A 16,581-nucleotide genomic window follows, 5' to 3' on the forward strand; every position below is an offset into this window, starting at 1 on the left:
TGCAGCCAGACTGCAAACAAGATAGCCATTCTGAGTGCCAGACCAAATGACATACCCTGTCCATTATGTGAGAAGTGCTTTTTCATGTTCCAGCACAGAAGGAAGTTATTACTGAATCCTTGGGATATGAATATTGGACCAGCCCCAGAAAACGGCACAGATCCAACTCCAATGAATCAAAAGTGCCTCTATTTTTCTAGGACAAGAAGGAAGCTCCCACTCCAACCATGAAGATGTTTGGCTTTCTCTTCTTATCTTGAGCAAACTGCAGAGGCCCATCCAGGCCCAAGCCTGCTCTTGGCATTATCATGATCTGAGGGCCCTTTTAAGCTTCCCTCACAAAATGCAGGAGAAAATACATTTAATGGTTGGGTTTTTCAGTTTGTTGATTTTAACAATGTTTGTGCTCAGGGCTATTTTTGGACAGGAACGCACAGGAACGGAGTTGGCTGGCTCCCGAGTTGGCCACACCCAGCCGGAACTCATTAGCATAATAGGCCACACCCAACAACAGAAACTCATTAGGACTGGCTACATTAGGGGTGTGTGGCCTAACATGCAAAGGAGTTCCTGCTATAAATAAGCCCTCCATTTTGACAACAAACAAGGTAAACAGAATAACTAGCAAAAGGTGAGTGTGTCTGGATGACCACACTTCTGCGAACATGGGGTGTGTGGCCTAATATGCTAATGAGCTGTGCTGTCAGGGGTGTGGCCTAATAAGCAAATGAATTTCTGCTGTTGGGTGTGGCCTATTATGCTAATAAGTTCCTGCTGGGCTTTTTCTACAAAAAAAGCCCTGTTTGTGCTTAATTGTTTTCTCATATTCTATTTCCTAAGGTGCCTCTGGCAGGTTCTTTAGAAAGGCAACAGATACATTTTTCAAAGAAATAATCCCTCTCCTTCCCCAATATCGCGTAAAGCAGCAGCACAAAGCCTGGCCTTCCCCTCTACCACCTAAACCCCACCCTGCCCTGCCCTGCCGCTTCCAGTTCCTGCCGCTATGTGCGCAGGTCATGCTGCCTAGCTCAGAAGTAACATTAGGAGTGCTTCAATGGCATTCCAGTGAAAACCAGTTACATTTCCTGACTCACAAAAACAGCACCGCAGGGCGTCCCACTTACCTTTAGCGAGCTGCGTGCCTCTGCCAAAGTAGCCCAAGAGGAGGGGCGATGGGGAACAAAAGCATTTCTTACCTTGCTGAAGCCAAGCACGGAAGGAGAAAGTGCAGCAGTAAATAGTGAAAGTGAAAGTAGCATGAGGAGGCGGGAAGACGAACTGGGAGGGGGGATGACCGACTCAGGAACACGACTGTGTAGCTCCCCGCCCTCCTCAGTTTCCCACGCCAAGTAGGGGCATGTCTTTCTTGATGCTCGGATTAATTTCGCTGCGCAGCGTAATCCTACTCAAAAAGCAGTCCTACTGATATATTCAGTGCGGTTTACTCCCTGGTAAGAGTATGTAGGATTAAGCTTCAAAGGAAGAACCCCTTACCGGCCATAAGCACCAAAAGGATGGAAATGAAGTGGGGAAAATACCCCCAATACAGAACAGAGCAAGGCATGAACAGCCCTTTCCCTGATAAAACTGCGCCTGTCTGGTCGTGCAGCTGTGATGTTAACCCCATTAAACGTGTTCTCAAAATTGTACATTTGGGATAATTTAGGTAAAACCGTACTCCTTTGCTTAATGTAGCCTAACAGGGTTTGAGTTTTCACTCAATAGTTTGACAGAATTTGCGGCGGAAAATAGCAAGGAACAGAAGGGCAGGTAAAAAGGAAAGCATTCAAACTCCCTTTGAGTCCAGCAGATACCCCCTGTTTTGGGTGTTGTTGTTCTCTGGCTACAGCCACCAGAGCGGGAAACTTATTGGGGGGCGGGGGGGGGGGGGCGGTGTTATGCCGAAATCCAGTGAAAGATGTGCTGATGAGAAAACTGTCAAACTTGGCTATTAAACCTTAGCCATTCTGCCAAAAACAATCTGCCAAATCCCCTATCAACAGCTCTAGCAGGGAGGAGACCAACAAAAACCAAGAGATGTCACTTTTGGCAACCAACACAACCTTTTGTTTTCATTTTATAGTAACTGTGTTCAAAAAATAAAAAGGACACAAGTTTTCTCATTCTGTCTAAGGACCAGTATAGACCTCATCAACTACATAAATAAAACAAGTGGGCACCCACAAGAAACTTTCAGGAGCGACTATCCTATCCCCCCCCCCACCTCTGCTTCTTCCCCTCTCCCCCTACTTCTCTCACCCTCTTTCTCCTTCCTGCCGCCCCTTTTCTTTCTCTCTCCCCTCCATGCTTGTCACTTCCTTTCTGTCCCCACCCCATCACTCTTTCTGCCGCTGTCACTCTCCCAGGCTCCCACCAACTCCACCCCCCCTCAGCAGCAGTGGCAGTAGTCACTCTCCAGGAATCACAATGGATTGCCCAAATACAGATCAGTTCCCCTTAGGGTTGCCAGCTCCATGTTGGGAAATTCCTGGAGATCTGGGGGTGGAGCTTTAGGAGGATGAGGTTTGAGCTTGCAAGTGACCTCAGCAGGGTATAATACCATAAATGCCACCCTTCAAAGCAGCCATTTTTTTCAGGGGAACTGATCTCTGTCATCTGGAGATCAGTTGTAATTCCAGGAGATCACTTGGAGGTTGGCAACGTTAGTTCCCCTGGAGGAAATGACTGCTTTGGAGAGTAGAGCCTGTGGCATTCTATCTGTCTGAAGTCCCTCCCTGCATCGATCCCCACATCCCCAGGCTCCACCCCTCAAATATCTAGTATTTCCCAACCTGGAGTTGGTAACCCTATTTCCTTCCCACCCAACAGCCAACCTACTTTTATCTGCCCCTCTGTCTTCAGCTTTTCACCTCCTGTCCGCCTGCAGCTTCTACTGAGGAAAACTATGCTCTGTTGTGTGACAGAGTGTTGGACCGGATGGGCCTTTGGCCTGATCCAACATTGGTGTCTCTTATGTTCTTGTGTTCTTTCTCCACAGTACAGTATTCTCTCCTTTTTATCCACACAACAACCCAATGAGGTAGGTTAGGCTATGGTAACCATAGAGTACCTCCCATAGAGTCCCCCCCCCCGAATGCTAGAGCATCGCTGTATGACGGCTCCAGCGTGATGATGTCACTACTGGTGATGTCACTGTGTCCGCAGCGTCCCTGCAGGTAGCTGCTGTTCAGGGTTGGGGCTTCCCCCGCCAGCCAGCTAGCTGGTGGCAGATTAGACCCCTGAAATCGGGGGATTCCCTGGCCCCACCAGGGGGATGGCAACCCTAAGATCCCCCAGAATTACAACTGAACTCTAGACAACAGAGATCTGTCCCCCTGGAGAAAATGGGTGGACTCTATGGCATTATATTTAGCTGAGGCCTCTCCCCAAACTCTACACTCCTCAGACGTCACCACAGAATCTCCAGGAATTTCCCAACCTGAAGCGAGCAGTTCTAGTCCCAGGCCTGGCTCCAAACCTCCAGCTATTTAGCCATTTGTACTGCAGGAGAAGAAGCAGAGATTGGATTTATACCCCGCCCTTCACTACCCAAAGGAGTCTCAGAGCGGCTTACAATCTCCTTTCCCTTCCCCTCCCCACAACAGACACCCTGTGAGGTAGGTGGGCTGTGAGAGCTCTTTTGAGAACTGCTCCTAAGAGAACAGCTCTGAAAGAACTTGTAATTGACCAAGGTCACACCAACAGCTGCATGTGGAGAAATGGGGAATCAAACCCAGTTCTTCCAGATTAGAGTCCGCCTTTCTAACCAGTACACCAAATCCTCCCCAAAATTCCTGCTTTTACTTCCTCCCCTTTCTGTCTCTCTCTCTGTGTCTGTCTCTCACTGTTGATGCGATGGGGCCTGGAGTAGATCCTTGCGGTGGCCATTTCAAAAGATACTGGGGGGGATTCAACCCTCCCTGACTTTTTTTTTTCTTTTTGGATTTTTCTGGAGCCCCATGGAGTCCCCTGAGTCTGTAGAAAAACCTGTTGGGGAGAATGTGCCCCCTATCTGTGGAAATAAGTATCTGCAAATAGGGGACTGTTGGGCATTAGATATATAGACAAGAGGGGACCCGCAACAAAATGTTGCTAATGTGTTGTGGTTTGTTTTATATCCCTATAAGGTCAAAGGATATCGAAGACATTAAGGGGGCATCACAAACCATCTCCCGCAGACTGCAGGGGGTGGGAATTACTGGGCACAGCAGTAAAATGTTCAGAGCAACCCTGTGCATCAGAGACCACTGCAGCTGGTAACAACACCCTGACATTTAAAAGGTTAAGTGTGATAATAGTGGGAGGGGAAGGAAGGAGGGGGGCTTGCAGAAGTGGGAACACCCAAAAAACATGCAGGAAGGGGGGGTACTCTCCCACCTTTGCTTCTTCCCCCCTCCCCGTCTTTCTCTTTCTTTCTCTCCCCAACCCAATACCCCCTTCTTTCTCTCTCTGCTCCCAAGCTAGGGTTGCCAGCTCCAGGTTGGGAAATACTGGAGATCTTGGGGGTGGGATTTGGGGAGGGGAGGGACTTCAGTGGGGTTGTCTCGAGATCTCCAGGTGCACGCACGCACACTTTCTCTTCCTGGCTCACGCCTGCTGCTTCAGATATTCTGGAGAGCAGCAGTGTTGCTGCAGCTGGGGATGAAGTTGCTGCAGTAGCAGCAGAAGTCACCCCCACAGTCAGAAAAGGCTGCTCACAGCAAAAAAAAAAAAACCCCACCGTAGGGCTAGCACTTGGAAGTTCCTATAGTGACTGCCCAGGTTTCTCCACCTCCCTGCTTCTTCTGCAAGGCGTGGGAGGGCACAATTTGAACAGCTTCAAAGCAAAGCAGGCAGAGTAGGCAAGCTGGCTGAGTGTGTGAGGCAGGGAAACAGGAGAGGGAGACAGAGCAAACGGTAACTTTATCAGGCAACTTCTTGTCAGGCGGGCCAGGCAGGCAGCCGGCACAGGACTGGGGGACGCTCTTGCTCTGCCTTCCTGGAGTGCAGCTGGACCGAAGATGGGGTCTCAGAGCCTGTGGGCACTCTGGCAACCCTAAGGAAAAGGGGAGAGGCTATGGGGGCTTTCAGGAAAGGGGAAGAGGAAATAGTGGGGGAGGGGGAAATGAGGAGGGGGAAATTGCAGGAGCCAGCCCCTCCTGTCCTCCCTCCAACCCAGATTCTCTCCCCCTCCTCAGGTCTGTGTTCTGCATTTCTTCCTTTCCCTGCTTCTGCTCCCCCCCCCCAACTCTTGAGACATCAGGTTTCTGTGGTATTGAGTACGGTGAAGGGGGGGGAGAGAGAAAGCTCCTCTTTCTCCACAGGAACACGATAAACCTTGGAAGACTCTGCCTGAGTCGAGTCCACCCGCAGAGACGGTTTCTGAGGTGGCGGTTTCTGCTGCCGGGTGGTTTTCGCCGCCAGCATTCTTTGCAGGGGCGTGTGCAGCCACGCCACTTCCCTTGGGGTCCTGAGTGTTCTACTGGGGATCTGTCAGTAGAGAATGCTGTTTGACTTTTGGGGGGATTTAAATATCCCCTGTATACTTTTTTAAACATGTATGATTTTTCTGCACACCAGGAGCGTGCTTCAAGTGAGCTGAAAGATCTACTTGCCCCCTGCATGCCCCAGATCTGTGGGAATAAGTATCCGCACGGAGGGGGCAACTTGGCTATTAGATATATACAACTGGGAACCCGCAAGGACTTGCGGGAGGCATCTCATTTCACCCTCCCCCACTATTTCCTCTTCCCCTTTCCGGAAAGCCCCCATAGCCTCTCCCCTTTTCCTTAGGGTTGCCAGCTCCAGGTTGGGAAATTCCTGGAAATTTGGGGGTGGAGACTTGGGAGGCAAGGTTTGGGGAGGGAAGTGACTTCAGCAGGGTGTAATGCCATACAGTCTACCCTCTAAAGCAGCCATTTTCTCCAGGGGAATTGATCTCTGTCATCTGGAGAGCAGTTGTAACTGTGCGTGATCTCCAGCCCCCACCTGGAGGCTGGTAACCCTAGTTCTCATGGAGGAAATGGCTGCTTTGGAGGGTGGAATCTATGGCATTATACTCTTCTGAGGTGCCTCCCCTCCTCAAACCCCATCCTCCCCAGGCTCCACCCACCAAATATGGTATCAAATCACCCAGAGATTGTTGCCAGGCCTTGGGTTGCCAGCCTCAAGGTGGGACGTGGACATCTCCAAAATTACAACTGAACTCCAGATGACTGAGATTTATCCCTCTAAGTTGAGAAAATGGTTCCTTTGGAGGATGAAATACAGGCCTCGGGGAAGCCCTGCGAACAGAAGCTCGTGGCATCAGAACCGGTGTTTGGACCGGGCAGCACTGTATGTCACCTAGCAGGGCACAGTCCCCAGAGCGTGGGGATGTGTCATTTGGGGTGGTCAAAATATTGGGGGGGGGGAGTCTGGCCCCAGTCTCTGCCTGTGTGTTTGTCCTGGGGGCACTGCACTTTGGAGCAACTGGCACCGGAACCGTGCTTTGGACCAGCACACAGAATGTGTCCCCTCGAAGGGGAGGTACCGCTGAAGATGGGGGTGTATGACATGTGGGGGTCCAAACCTTATTTTGGGTGCAGGGGGCATTTCCTAATTCAAATCTCCTTTGAAATACAGGCCTCGGGGAAGTCCTGCAAATAGAAGCTGGTGGCATCAGAACCGGTATTTGGACCGGGCATCACTTTATGTCACCTTGCAGGGCACAGTCTCCAGAGCGTGGCAATGTGTCATTTGGGGTGGTCCAAAGATTATTTTGGGGTGCAGCCTGGCCCCAGTGTCTGCTTGTGTGATTGTCCTAGGGGCACTGCACTTTGAAGCAGCTGGCACCAGAACCGTGCTTTGGACCAGGATACAGCATATGTCCCCTCGAAGGGGAGAGTCCTGTGAATGTGGGGGTATATGATATGTGGTGGTCCAGACCTTATTTTGGGGTTCAGAGCTTTCCAACTCACTCTCCTTAGTGTTTCTGAATGACTACACGAATAAGTAACAAATAAGGAATACGGAAGTGCGAATAAGGAACCAACTTCAGCCTCCTCTGTAGACCTGAGTTTTGTTAACAAATTTTAGGTTCATTTACTCTGGTGAGCCAAATCCAATAAACCACACCAGGTGAGGCCTCAAATACAATATGAGCAAACTTCATTCGAACAAAATAGGAGCAAATTTTATTCGAACAAAGGGAACTCTAGCATGAAATGCCAGCAGTTCAGAGTTCTGACAGTTACAGTTGCTTATATACTCTCCAAAACATTCCAGAATGCCCCTCCCACTATGCATTATTACACAGCTTCATTTACCATACAGAACTTTCAATTGGCTACTGTTTGTTTCACAAGACAGCCTTTCCTTCAGGCACACAGGCCTCAGGCCTGGCTACCAGTTTTCCTGCAAGCCTTACATTTCCCCGGCAGCAGTGTCCAGTGGGTAAAAGTTTATTTCTATATCAAGTCATATATTTCTGTCTGCTCTGGATTGACCCATCCCCCTTTCTCTCTTCCTCTTCACTGCTATTCACTATTTTGTTTTTCACTAGCATTTGGGAACTAAAGTCAGATAGGGTGCTGTTCGGTTGAGTATACAGTCCATTTGTAAAAATTGAAAATAAAAAACAGCCAACTACAATAAAGGGCTATCTGGGAGATCCAGGTCCTGATACAATCCAGTTAGTTAGATGGGCATTAACACAGTGCCATGGTAAATAACGTGAAATATTAGAGACGAACTGTTCACACCAGTCTCTGCTTTTTCACAACGATCACATCAAAACATTTCACTCTTTTTGGGTAGCAAACCAACAATGCTTCAGTTGAGCTCCACTGTTAGTAAGGTTTCACTAAAATTCTACCATTCTCCTCCTCTAGCTATTTTAAGGGCCTTTTCCACTGATGCAGCCTAAAATTCAGTCTTTACACTTAGGAAAACCAACAAAAGCTGCCGCAAAGCAGAACTGGAGAATGAATTTTGTGCATCTTATGCAAAAGCCTGAACCACCTGCCCTTCTTTCCCGCTGTACATTTATTAGTAAAACTAGCTAAGCAGAAACTATTTTCTAGTATTCTCAAGGTAGCAGAAATATTATATTAATTTTCTTTAAATGAAAACAGTTAATCTAATGACTAGTAATAACCTTAGTCATGACACTGAAACTCTCTTCCCAGAAAGATTCACCTATCTCCTTCCGTTGCCATCTTCTATCAGCAGGTGAAGCCTTTTTTTGACTTGGTGTTCCCTCAGCAATTCCTCCTTCCTGCTGTTTTTCTATATATTTTATTGTATTATATACAGGGGTCATTTCCTGCAGGAGCGCACAGGAGCGGAGCTCCGGCAGTAAAGAGCCCAGGGGGCAGGCATATGCAACAAGCCCCACCCCCTGCTCCCAGCAGCCCCGGGCCACGAGGAGCAAGAAGCAGCCAGGTAAGTTGCAGAGCCCCCCCATAGATAGCAATCCAAAACAGTCTAGTGGCAGCTTTATTCGGGTACAAGCTCTCCCTCCTCTGTGAGGGCAGATCTGTGTGGGAACCCCCCCCCCCAAAGATAGCAATCCAAAACAGTCTAGTGGCAGCTTTATTCGGGTACAAGCTCTCCCTCCTCTGTGAGGGCAGAGCTGTGTGGGAACCCCCCCCCCCAATAGCTAGCAATCCAAAACAGTCCAGTGGAGCCTAAGTGGTGGGTGTTGCCTTCTGACACACATCCGGTGATGTCATGGGGTGTGGCATATGCAAATAAGTTATGCTAATGATAGTTATGCTACTGAGCTCCTGCACCTCTTTTTCTACGAAATGACTCCTGATTATATACATATTTTAATTTGGATTGAATTGTCTACATTATGGTGTTGGGGTTTTTTTTGGTTTTCATGGGTTTTAAGATGTGTTTTTATTATGTGTGTTTTAATGTTAGGTGCCTTGGTGGCTCTGATGAGAGCTGAAAGGTGGGGTATAAATTTTGTAATAAATAATAAAGCAGAAGCAGTTTTGAATATCCTTTACAAGATTGAGCCTTTGATGAGCTGCTACCCCCCCCCCCAACTTATTTGGTCTTAAGAACTTGAAGGATTAACATTTCTACTTACTCTAGACCTCCCTATTTGGGGCAAACAGTTCAGCAACACTACTGTCCTGTTTCAAGTATTCTACAAAGCTTGGGCGTAGCCAGAGGCACAAGACACAAAGGACTCTTGCCACTTCAGCTCACAGGCTGTGTCTTCAAAGGAGCCAGCCAGCGAGTCCAATAACACTGTCAGAGAGGGTCCTGCCTGTTTACTTATGCAGTATTTAGGTCCCACTGGGGAGAAAAGAGGGGCACAAAAACTTTAAAAAGTAATATGCATCCCAAAGTTCAGAAGCAAACCGACCAGACATGTTAAGCAGAGGTGATTTTATTGTGGAAACACAAATGAAAAAGGCATCCCAAGTTACATTAGATTATACAAAATACTTAGAAAACAGAGCCACCCCTCCCTTGGCACAAGACAGTCTCCCCCACCCCCATACATACTGTATGTTTACTTAGTTGAGCAACTGCAACAATGGAAAGTATTCACTATCTTCCAGCAATGAAAACTAGCTGCAGGATGCTTAATATGTATACTGAAGCTGCCACTACAGCCACCCAATATGCACAGTCTCCACATCCTGATTTGTTCAGATTTAAAAAAATCACATTGTGGTCCCAGAAACTAAATTTTGGTTCTATATGGATTCTATTGCTGCAAAGCAAAAGGGCTTTGCAAAGGTGTGGGGCATGAACTGTATGAATCTGCTTGTATAAAACCACATTAAACATGCTCTTGTACAATTTAGCTGTTTCAGCTGGAATCACCAGCACAAAGTCACAGACTCCAAATGTGGGATGCAGCTTCCCAAGGGATAGAAACAAGCATAACTCCCATCCATATTAAGTAATGAAGAAACTTGATGTCTGATCATCAGCTCTGTAGACAGCATCATTTTTTCTAGTTGGCTCCCTGCCAGCCTCCAGCACATCTATGTCAGTGTTTCACCTTTTGTTACCTGCCAAAAGAAAAAAAAGTTTAAGAACATAAGAACATAAGAGAAGTCAATGTTGGATCAGGCCAATGGCCCATCCACTCCAACACTCTGTCACACAGTGGCCAAAAATACAGAGCATCACTTGCCCCAGAGTTCCTATCTATACCTTGTGGCTAATAGCCACTGATGGACCTCTGCTCCATATGTTTATCCAATTCCCACTTGAAGCTGTCCATGCTTGTAGCCGCCGCCACCTCCTGTGGCAGTGAATTCCATGTGTTAATCACTCTTTGGGTGAAGAAGTACTTCCCTTTTTCCGTTCTAACCCGACTGCTCAGCAATTTCATTGAGTGCCCATGAGTTCTTGTATTGTGAGAAAGGGAGAAAAGTACTTTTTCCTTGACCTGCTTTATCCCATGCATAATCTTGTAAACCTCGATCATGTCACCCCTCAGCTGTCGTTTCTCCAAGCTAAATAGCCTCAAGCACTTTAAAATTTTCTTCACAGAGAAAGTTCCAACCTTTTTATCATTCTAGTTGCCCTTTTCTGCACTTTTTAAATGTTATAATATCCTTTCTGAGTTGCGGTGACCAGAATTGCACAGAGTATTCCAAGTGAGGTCACACCATCAATTTATACAGGGGCATTATGATACTGGCTGATTTGTTTTCAATTCCCTTCCTAATAATCCCCAGCATAGGGCTGGCCTTTTTTTATTGCAGTTGCACACTGTCTCGACATTTTATTTGAGTTATCTACTACGACTCCAAGATCTCTCTCTTTGTCAGTCTCTGGCAGTTCAGACCCCATTAACATGTATTTATAGTTAGGATTTTTGGCCCTAATGTGCATCACTTTGCACTTGGCCATAATGAACCCCATTTTTGCTCATCTATAAATATGGTTTCCTAAAGGGGAGGGGGGAGAGAAGAGCGCTAATGTTTTTTTATTATTAGCAAAGTTTGGAAAAATTTGTATTTCACCTTTCTACCCTTACATGGGCCAGTAAGACAGCTAACAGTTTAAAACATACATGATAGAATTACATTATTGTCACACGAGTCACTCGATCCCCCCGTTGCTGGAGGTGGGACTCTGGAGGACCCCTGCCAGGGCCTCAGACATTCGAGTGAGGGAGGGTGGTTCCGTCACCGGGCCCTGCCACTCACTCCACCTGGGCTGTTAGCCTTCCTTCTCTCTCTCTGTCGTGGCTTTGTTCATCTCAGGTAATCCTCCCTGGCCCCTTCTGGCTGCCTCCCTTTTATCCCCTCCCCGCTCCCACTGCCTTCCCCCCCAGGCCCGCCTCTCCTTCTCCCTGCTCTGCCCTGCTCCCTCCCTTAAGCCCAGACGCTGAGACTCGGGCGATGCCCTGTTCCTGGTTGCCACTTCCGGGGGGGGGGGGGGGGGGTTCTCAAATTGCCCCGGCCCCTGGGCCACGGGGCCTGATGGCGTGGCGTGGGTGTGCCCTCGTGCGGGGCCTGCGGCCATCTCTAGCCCCGGAGGTGGCTCTTTGGCCCTGCCAGCGTTGGCTCGGGATCGGAGCTGGCAGGGCAGGGGGGGAGTGCTTGCACCAGGGTCGGCTGTCTGTGCTGGTGTTCTCCCGGCTTCCTGTGGCCTCCTGGTGAGTGTGGGCCCTGGTGTCGGCAGGCAGCCTGCTGTCAGGGGGCCGGCCGGTGGTGGTGCAGGAGCCACAGGGGGCCCGTTGGTGCGGTGGTGTGGGGCCGGCGGGGTGGTCTTTGGCGGCTCAGGGTTCGCCTGAGTCCCGTCGGCAGGACAATTATAAAACCATTAAAATCAATTCCTCTCTCAAACATACATCATTAGAACAATTTCTTTAAAATAGAGTTAAAATACATACAAAACATAAAAACATTGGATAGGAAGAAGGGATCATTAAGGGAATGACAAATATAATAACAAAGTCTTCACCCACTGGTGGAAGAGAGCAACATAAGGGGACAGACTAATCACTCTGGGAGAGAGTTCCAGAGCTTTGGTGCTATGTCTAGGAACAACGGAGGAAAGAGCTCTGGAAGGGTTACAGGGAGAAGAAACACGCAAGTCACAAGATTGTGCTGCAGAACCTATTATTATTATTTATTGGACTTATGGATCACCCAATCCCTGCTGCTGCAGGGCTCTGGCTGATGTACAGCAACAATAAAAACATCAAACATAGAATAAAACATGTGAATAACATTAATACCACAAATCTAAAAGACTCAGATAGTGAGTTCCAATTATTTCCAAATACAGACTGCCGACCATTTTGCAGGCAGGGGGGAAGAGGGGCAAGGCAAATACAGAGAGCAGGAGAGGGTGCCAGCCAAGATGGTAACCACTGCTGTCCTCAATCAAAAGCCTGGCAGAACACCTTTGCCTTACAAGCCCTGCGGGACTGCATAAGTTAAGAGAGCTTCACCAGGTTGGGGTCAGGACTGAAAAGGCCCTGGCCCTGGTTGAGGACAGCCGGATGTCTTTGGGGCCGGACACAACCAGCAAATTGCTGTCCAAGGAGTGTAACACTCTCCTGGGGACATAACGAAGGAGTGGGTCCCGTAGATACGTTGGTCCCTGACCATAACGGAGGAGTGGGTCCCGTAGATACGTTGGTCCCTGACCGCTTAAAACCCTGAAGGTCAATACCAAAACCTTGAACCTGACTCAATACTCCACTGGAAGCCAGTGAAGCTGGCGCAGCACCAGTTGTATGTGTGCCATCCATGACCTAGCAAGTGCTGTGTAGTTCAAATGACCAGATTAGCAAACAGGTCTCCTGGGGAAAGAGAGTACAGATATTTACAAAAGGACTTTATCTTTGCTTCTGGTTCTGCCCTAGAGCACCCAGTCAGTTTTAAAATAGTTTGTTAATTTCTTATTCTGTTTTACTATTATATAATTTTTTTCATAAGCTGCCTCCAGCAGGGTCTCTGCAGAGGCTGCACATACATTTTCTAAATAAAAACAGAAAATGCTCTGCCTTAAGAAACATTGAAAAGGTGAAGGTTAGAGGGGCCCCAGAGATTCACTGCGAACCTACTGGGAAAGTGAGGTAGACTATCTTCATACAAGTAGTTTAAATTTCAGCAATGTGCATGTGCTTTCCCTAACAATTCAGTTTAAAGAAGAAACTCCTACCACAGATGACAACCAGGGAAGTGGAGATTCTGTTCCCCCCCTTTTTGTGATGTTCTGTGCATGTTTTGAGAGAGGAACATCGACTTCTCTACAGCTCCATTCCTCTGCCAGCCAAGAGAATGTGTATGCATTTGCTGCTGAGTCAACAGTAGCTGCTTTCACCATACACAATGTAACAGCCATGCACAAAAATCTTATGTAAATGTAATGTGGTAGGGTTGGGTCAGAGCTGGACTCAAGAAACACCATCCCAACCTCCACCATGCCATTACAAAGTCAGTTTAAAAAGATGAGCAGTGTAGTGACCAAGCTGGCAGATAGCACAAAATTATTCAGGATGGTGAAAACCAAAGATAACTGTGAAGAGCTCCAGAAGGATGTCCACAAATTGGGTGAGTGGGTGTAAGGTGATGCACACTGGAACAAAAAATCCCAACTTTTAGTACGTGCGAACGGGGTCTGAATTTGCTGATATGGAGAGGGACAAAGACCTTGGGGTCATATAGTGGCTCATAAAATACATGGGGTCAAGAGAGTGAACAGAGAAAACTTTTTTCTCCCTCTCCCAAAATAATAGAACATAGGGGCTTCTAATAAAGGTGACGGACAGTAGATTCAGGACAGACAAAAATAAGTACTTCTTTACTCAACAAGTGATTAAAATGTGGAATTTGCTACCACAGGATGTAGTGATGGCCACAGGCACAGACAGCTTTAAAAGGGGATTAAACAGATTCATGGAGTATAGGTCTGTATCAGTGGCTACTAGCTATGGTGACTAACAGGAACCTCCACATTCAGAGGCAGCAAATCCCTGGATACTCGTGCCTGGAGGTAACATCAGGGGAAGGCCTCAGCCTCTATGTCCTGTTGGCTCTCCTGAGTAACTTGTTGGTCACTGTATAAGACAGGTTGGCAGAGTTCTTCTTATGTTACACCTTCCCCTTATTGATATACACTTCATGTTTTAGATTGGGGGGGGGGGGAGAAAAGCATCCATACATGCAGCACCCAAAATGCAGCTTGCATTCATCCATTTCAGTAGAAGATTTACCATTGCCCAACTGACCCTACCTGGACTACACCCTGTGGGATTTGCACGACGAAGAATGGTGGTATTGCGGGGGGGGGGGGGGGAGGGGCACACACAGAAGCCCGGCCTAAAGGGGGGCAGGGCTGCCAAATAGGAGGCGGAAGAGCTGTGAGGTCCGCACGACTGTCTTCTGGGATTCCCCCAACAGCTTCTTCAATGGCTAGAGAAAGGGGCTGGGGGAAAACGGGCTTACCCGGGCCTCGATATATTCAATCCGCCTCTCCAGAGCTGTCAGCTTTTCATTAAGTGTGGCCAGACGGGAGCGGCAGGACATATCTGCAAGGGCAGAAGACGAGAAAAGGAGATGAACTACCGGAAATCATCCATACCCGACCCCTCCCCTCCATCCTTGCAGCCAGGCGACCATACAAAAACCCTTCACGGGCAGAAGGGAAGTCAAGACGGGCGGTGGCCCCTACCGAAGGAATTGAGGAAGTCTGCGATCTTCTTGATGGAGCTGGTGATCACCTCGATGTACTCTCGGTTCGCCCAGTCCTGGTGAATCTCTCGCTGCACCGGATCCTCCTGCACCGACATGACCGCCAGCAGCACGACCCTCAATTAACTACCGCGCCTGCGCACAAAACTAACCTAACTAGGCTGGGCAGATTCTTCTCTTGGAGTAGGCCGAGATCAGCAGTGCGCAGGCGCTCGGTCCTTCCCCTCCAGTGGAGCGCCTGCGCAGTACTCACATTTGTCTTCTCTGCAAAGTGCGGGCAGGGAGGTTCAAGAACGAGCACAAAGGTTCGAAACCCCAGGGCAGTTGCAATTCCATTCGACGGGAGGATTTGTACATGCGAGGGAACGCTGCTTGCCTCGGAGCTGTTACGATCACCATTTATTTTATTTTTTAAAATCATCTTTTCGTTTCCCAAACAATGGCAGTTTTATACGGGTTCTTCCTTTCATCGCTTTTGTGGGAGTGGGAGACTGAAAAGCAGTGTTTAGCAGATGGCTTTTAGATTCTCTTTTAACTAAGTCTGAAAGGATAAGACTTTAAACGATGTTGATGCTGCCTCTTGTACACCTTGGTGGATTTATAAACAAGTGAATGCTTATTCAGCCATTTAAGCGTGTTGTATAATTTCAGAGTTTATCGTTATAATCTCAGGGCTTTCATCCTGCAAACTTGCATAAATCCTCTGGGGGTCTTTTATCTTTACAGCAGTGTAAGAGAGCACATAAAACTTTGAGAAGGAGTTAGACACTACCCCATGTTGATGCTCTTCTTTGGCATCAAAGCAACCATACGCTCACGAAACACTGTATTTCACCAGAAATAGAATAAAATAGTATCTCTAATTCAATGATAACCCCATATAACACTAAGCACAATGTTCAATAATCCTAATTTACAATACAAAGTGAATTAGCAGGTCTTCACGTGTTCAGCAGTATTCAGGCTGAAGAGGCCTGAGAGAGCCTCACTCTTGGGGTGTGACCCACTTTAAAGATTTCTGAGGTGCATTTCCCCCTTGATATTGTCATTGCAAGATAGTATCTAATCAGGAAAATGTACTTTTATTTATTTAACAATATTTATTGTTAATTATAAACAACAGGTAACATAACTTGTAAGTTAAGGCATTACATTGAGATGGGAGGTATTGTTATTAAAATAATTTTGTGAGAGAAAAAGATGAGAGTTTCAAATTAGCTATTGATGCTGTGAAATATTTTTCAATGAAACGCAACAAGAAAAGCATAATTGTCTTTTGGTATAGTATCTAAGTAGTCTTGACCCTGAAATTTTTTTCGATAAAAGGAAGCCATTTTTCTAATAGATCGAAATGTTGGGTTTGGAGGTCTGTTCTTTGTATATTATCTGTTATTTTGTCTAAAATACAATAGTCCCATAATTTAAGATACCATAAATGCACTGAGGGGGGTTCTCTTCGATTTTGTGGCTATTACATTTTTTGCTGCGGTGATCATGATAATTATTAATTGTCTAATTTTCAGTATTTTTGATTTTCCCATAGAATTAAAAGAAAAAAGGGAAATGCCTTTTTATTAGGGTAGGACATTGGGGCATTCCAGAAGATTCTGACCTGTCTCCCAACTCTTTGATTCATCCCAATTACAGTTAGCTAATTTCACTATAATGGCACCCTCCCCATATTACCATGATTTTGTTCCAGTCACTCAAATGGTGTTCTGAATATTGTAGACTTGTTTACCACACCAAACAAGCCCAAATGCCAGCACCTTTACATAGAAAACTGTGTGATGGTCATGTAGGCTTTCTTGGAACGAATGAGGAAAAATCCCTCAAATTTCAGAGAAAGGAAAAAGAGGTTGATCTGATGTCCAAGGCATAGTTGCTTGACAGTAGCTGTTGTTTATATGATTACTAGAGGTAGAGACCT

General features: G+C 47.1%; 1 protein-coding gene across 1 annotated transcript; it reads right to left on the reverse strand.

Annotated features, from left to right (window-relative positions):
- Positions 1–9,361: 9,361 nt before the first annotated feature.
- On the reverse strand, positions 9,362–14,811 carry BRK1 (BRICK1, SCAR/WAVE actin-nucleating complex subunit). Its single transcript, XM_015407394.1, has 3 exons — positions 14,632–14,811; positions 14,406–14,488; positions 9,362–10,001 (listed from the first exon to the last, which is right to left on the reverse strand). Exons 1-3 carry the CDS (start codon positions 14,747–14,749, stop codon positions 9,975–9,977), a joined length of 228 nt encoding a protein of 75 aa, XP_015262880.1. The 5' UTR covers positions 14,750–14,811; the 3' UTR covers positions 9,362–9,974.
- Positions 14,812–16,581: the final 1,770 nt, after the last annotated feature.

Source organism: Gekko japonicus, unplaced genomic scaffold, assembly GCF_001447785.1.
Source record: "Gekko japonicus isolate JY-2015 unplaced genomic scaffold, Gekko_japonicus_V1.1 scaffold298, whole genome shotgun sequence".
NCBI classification, from domain to species: domain Eukaryota; kingdom Metazoa; phylum Chordata; class Lepidosauria; order Squamata; family Gekkonidae; genus Gekko; species Gekko japonicus.

Excerpts from the sequence above, each read along its gene's own strand:
- BRK1 (XM_015407394.1), bottom strand. The coding sequence starts at position 14,749 with ATGTCGGTGCAGGAGGATCCGGTGCAGCGAGAGATTCACCAGGACTGG. Across the intron at positions 14,489-14,631 it reads AGACTTCCTCAATTCCTTCG|ATATGTCCTGCCGCTCCCGT; the intron begins GTAGGGGCCACC and ends CTGCCCTTGCAG. Across the intron at positions 10,002-14,405 it reads TTGAATATATCGAGGCCCGG|GTAACAAAAGGTGAAACACT; the intron begins GTAAGCCCGTTT and ends TTCTTTTGGCAG.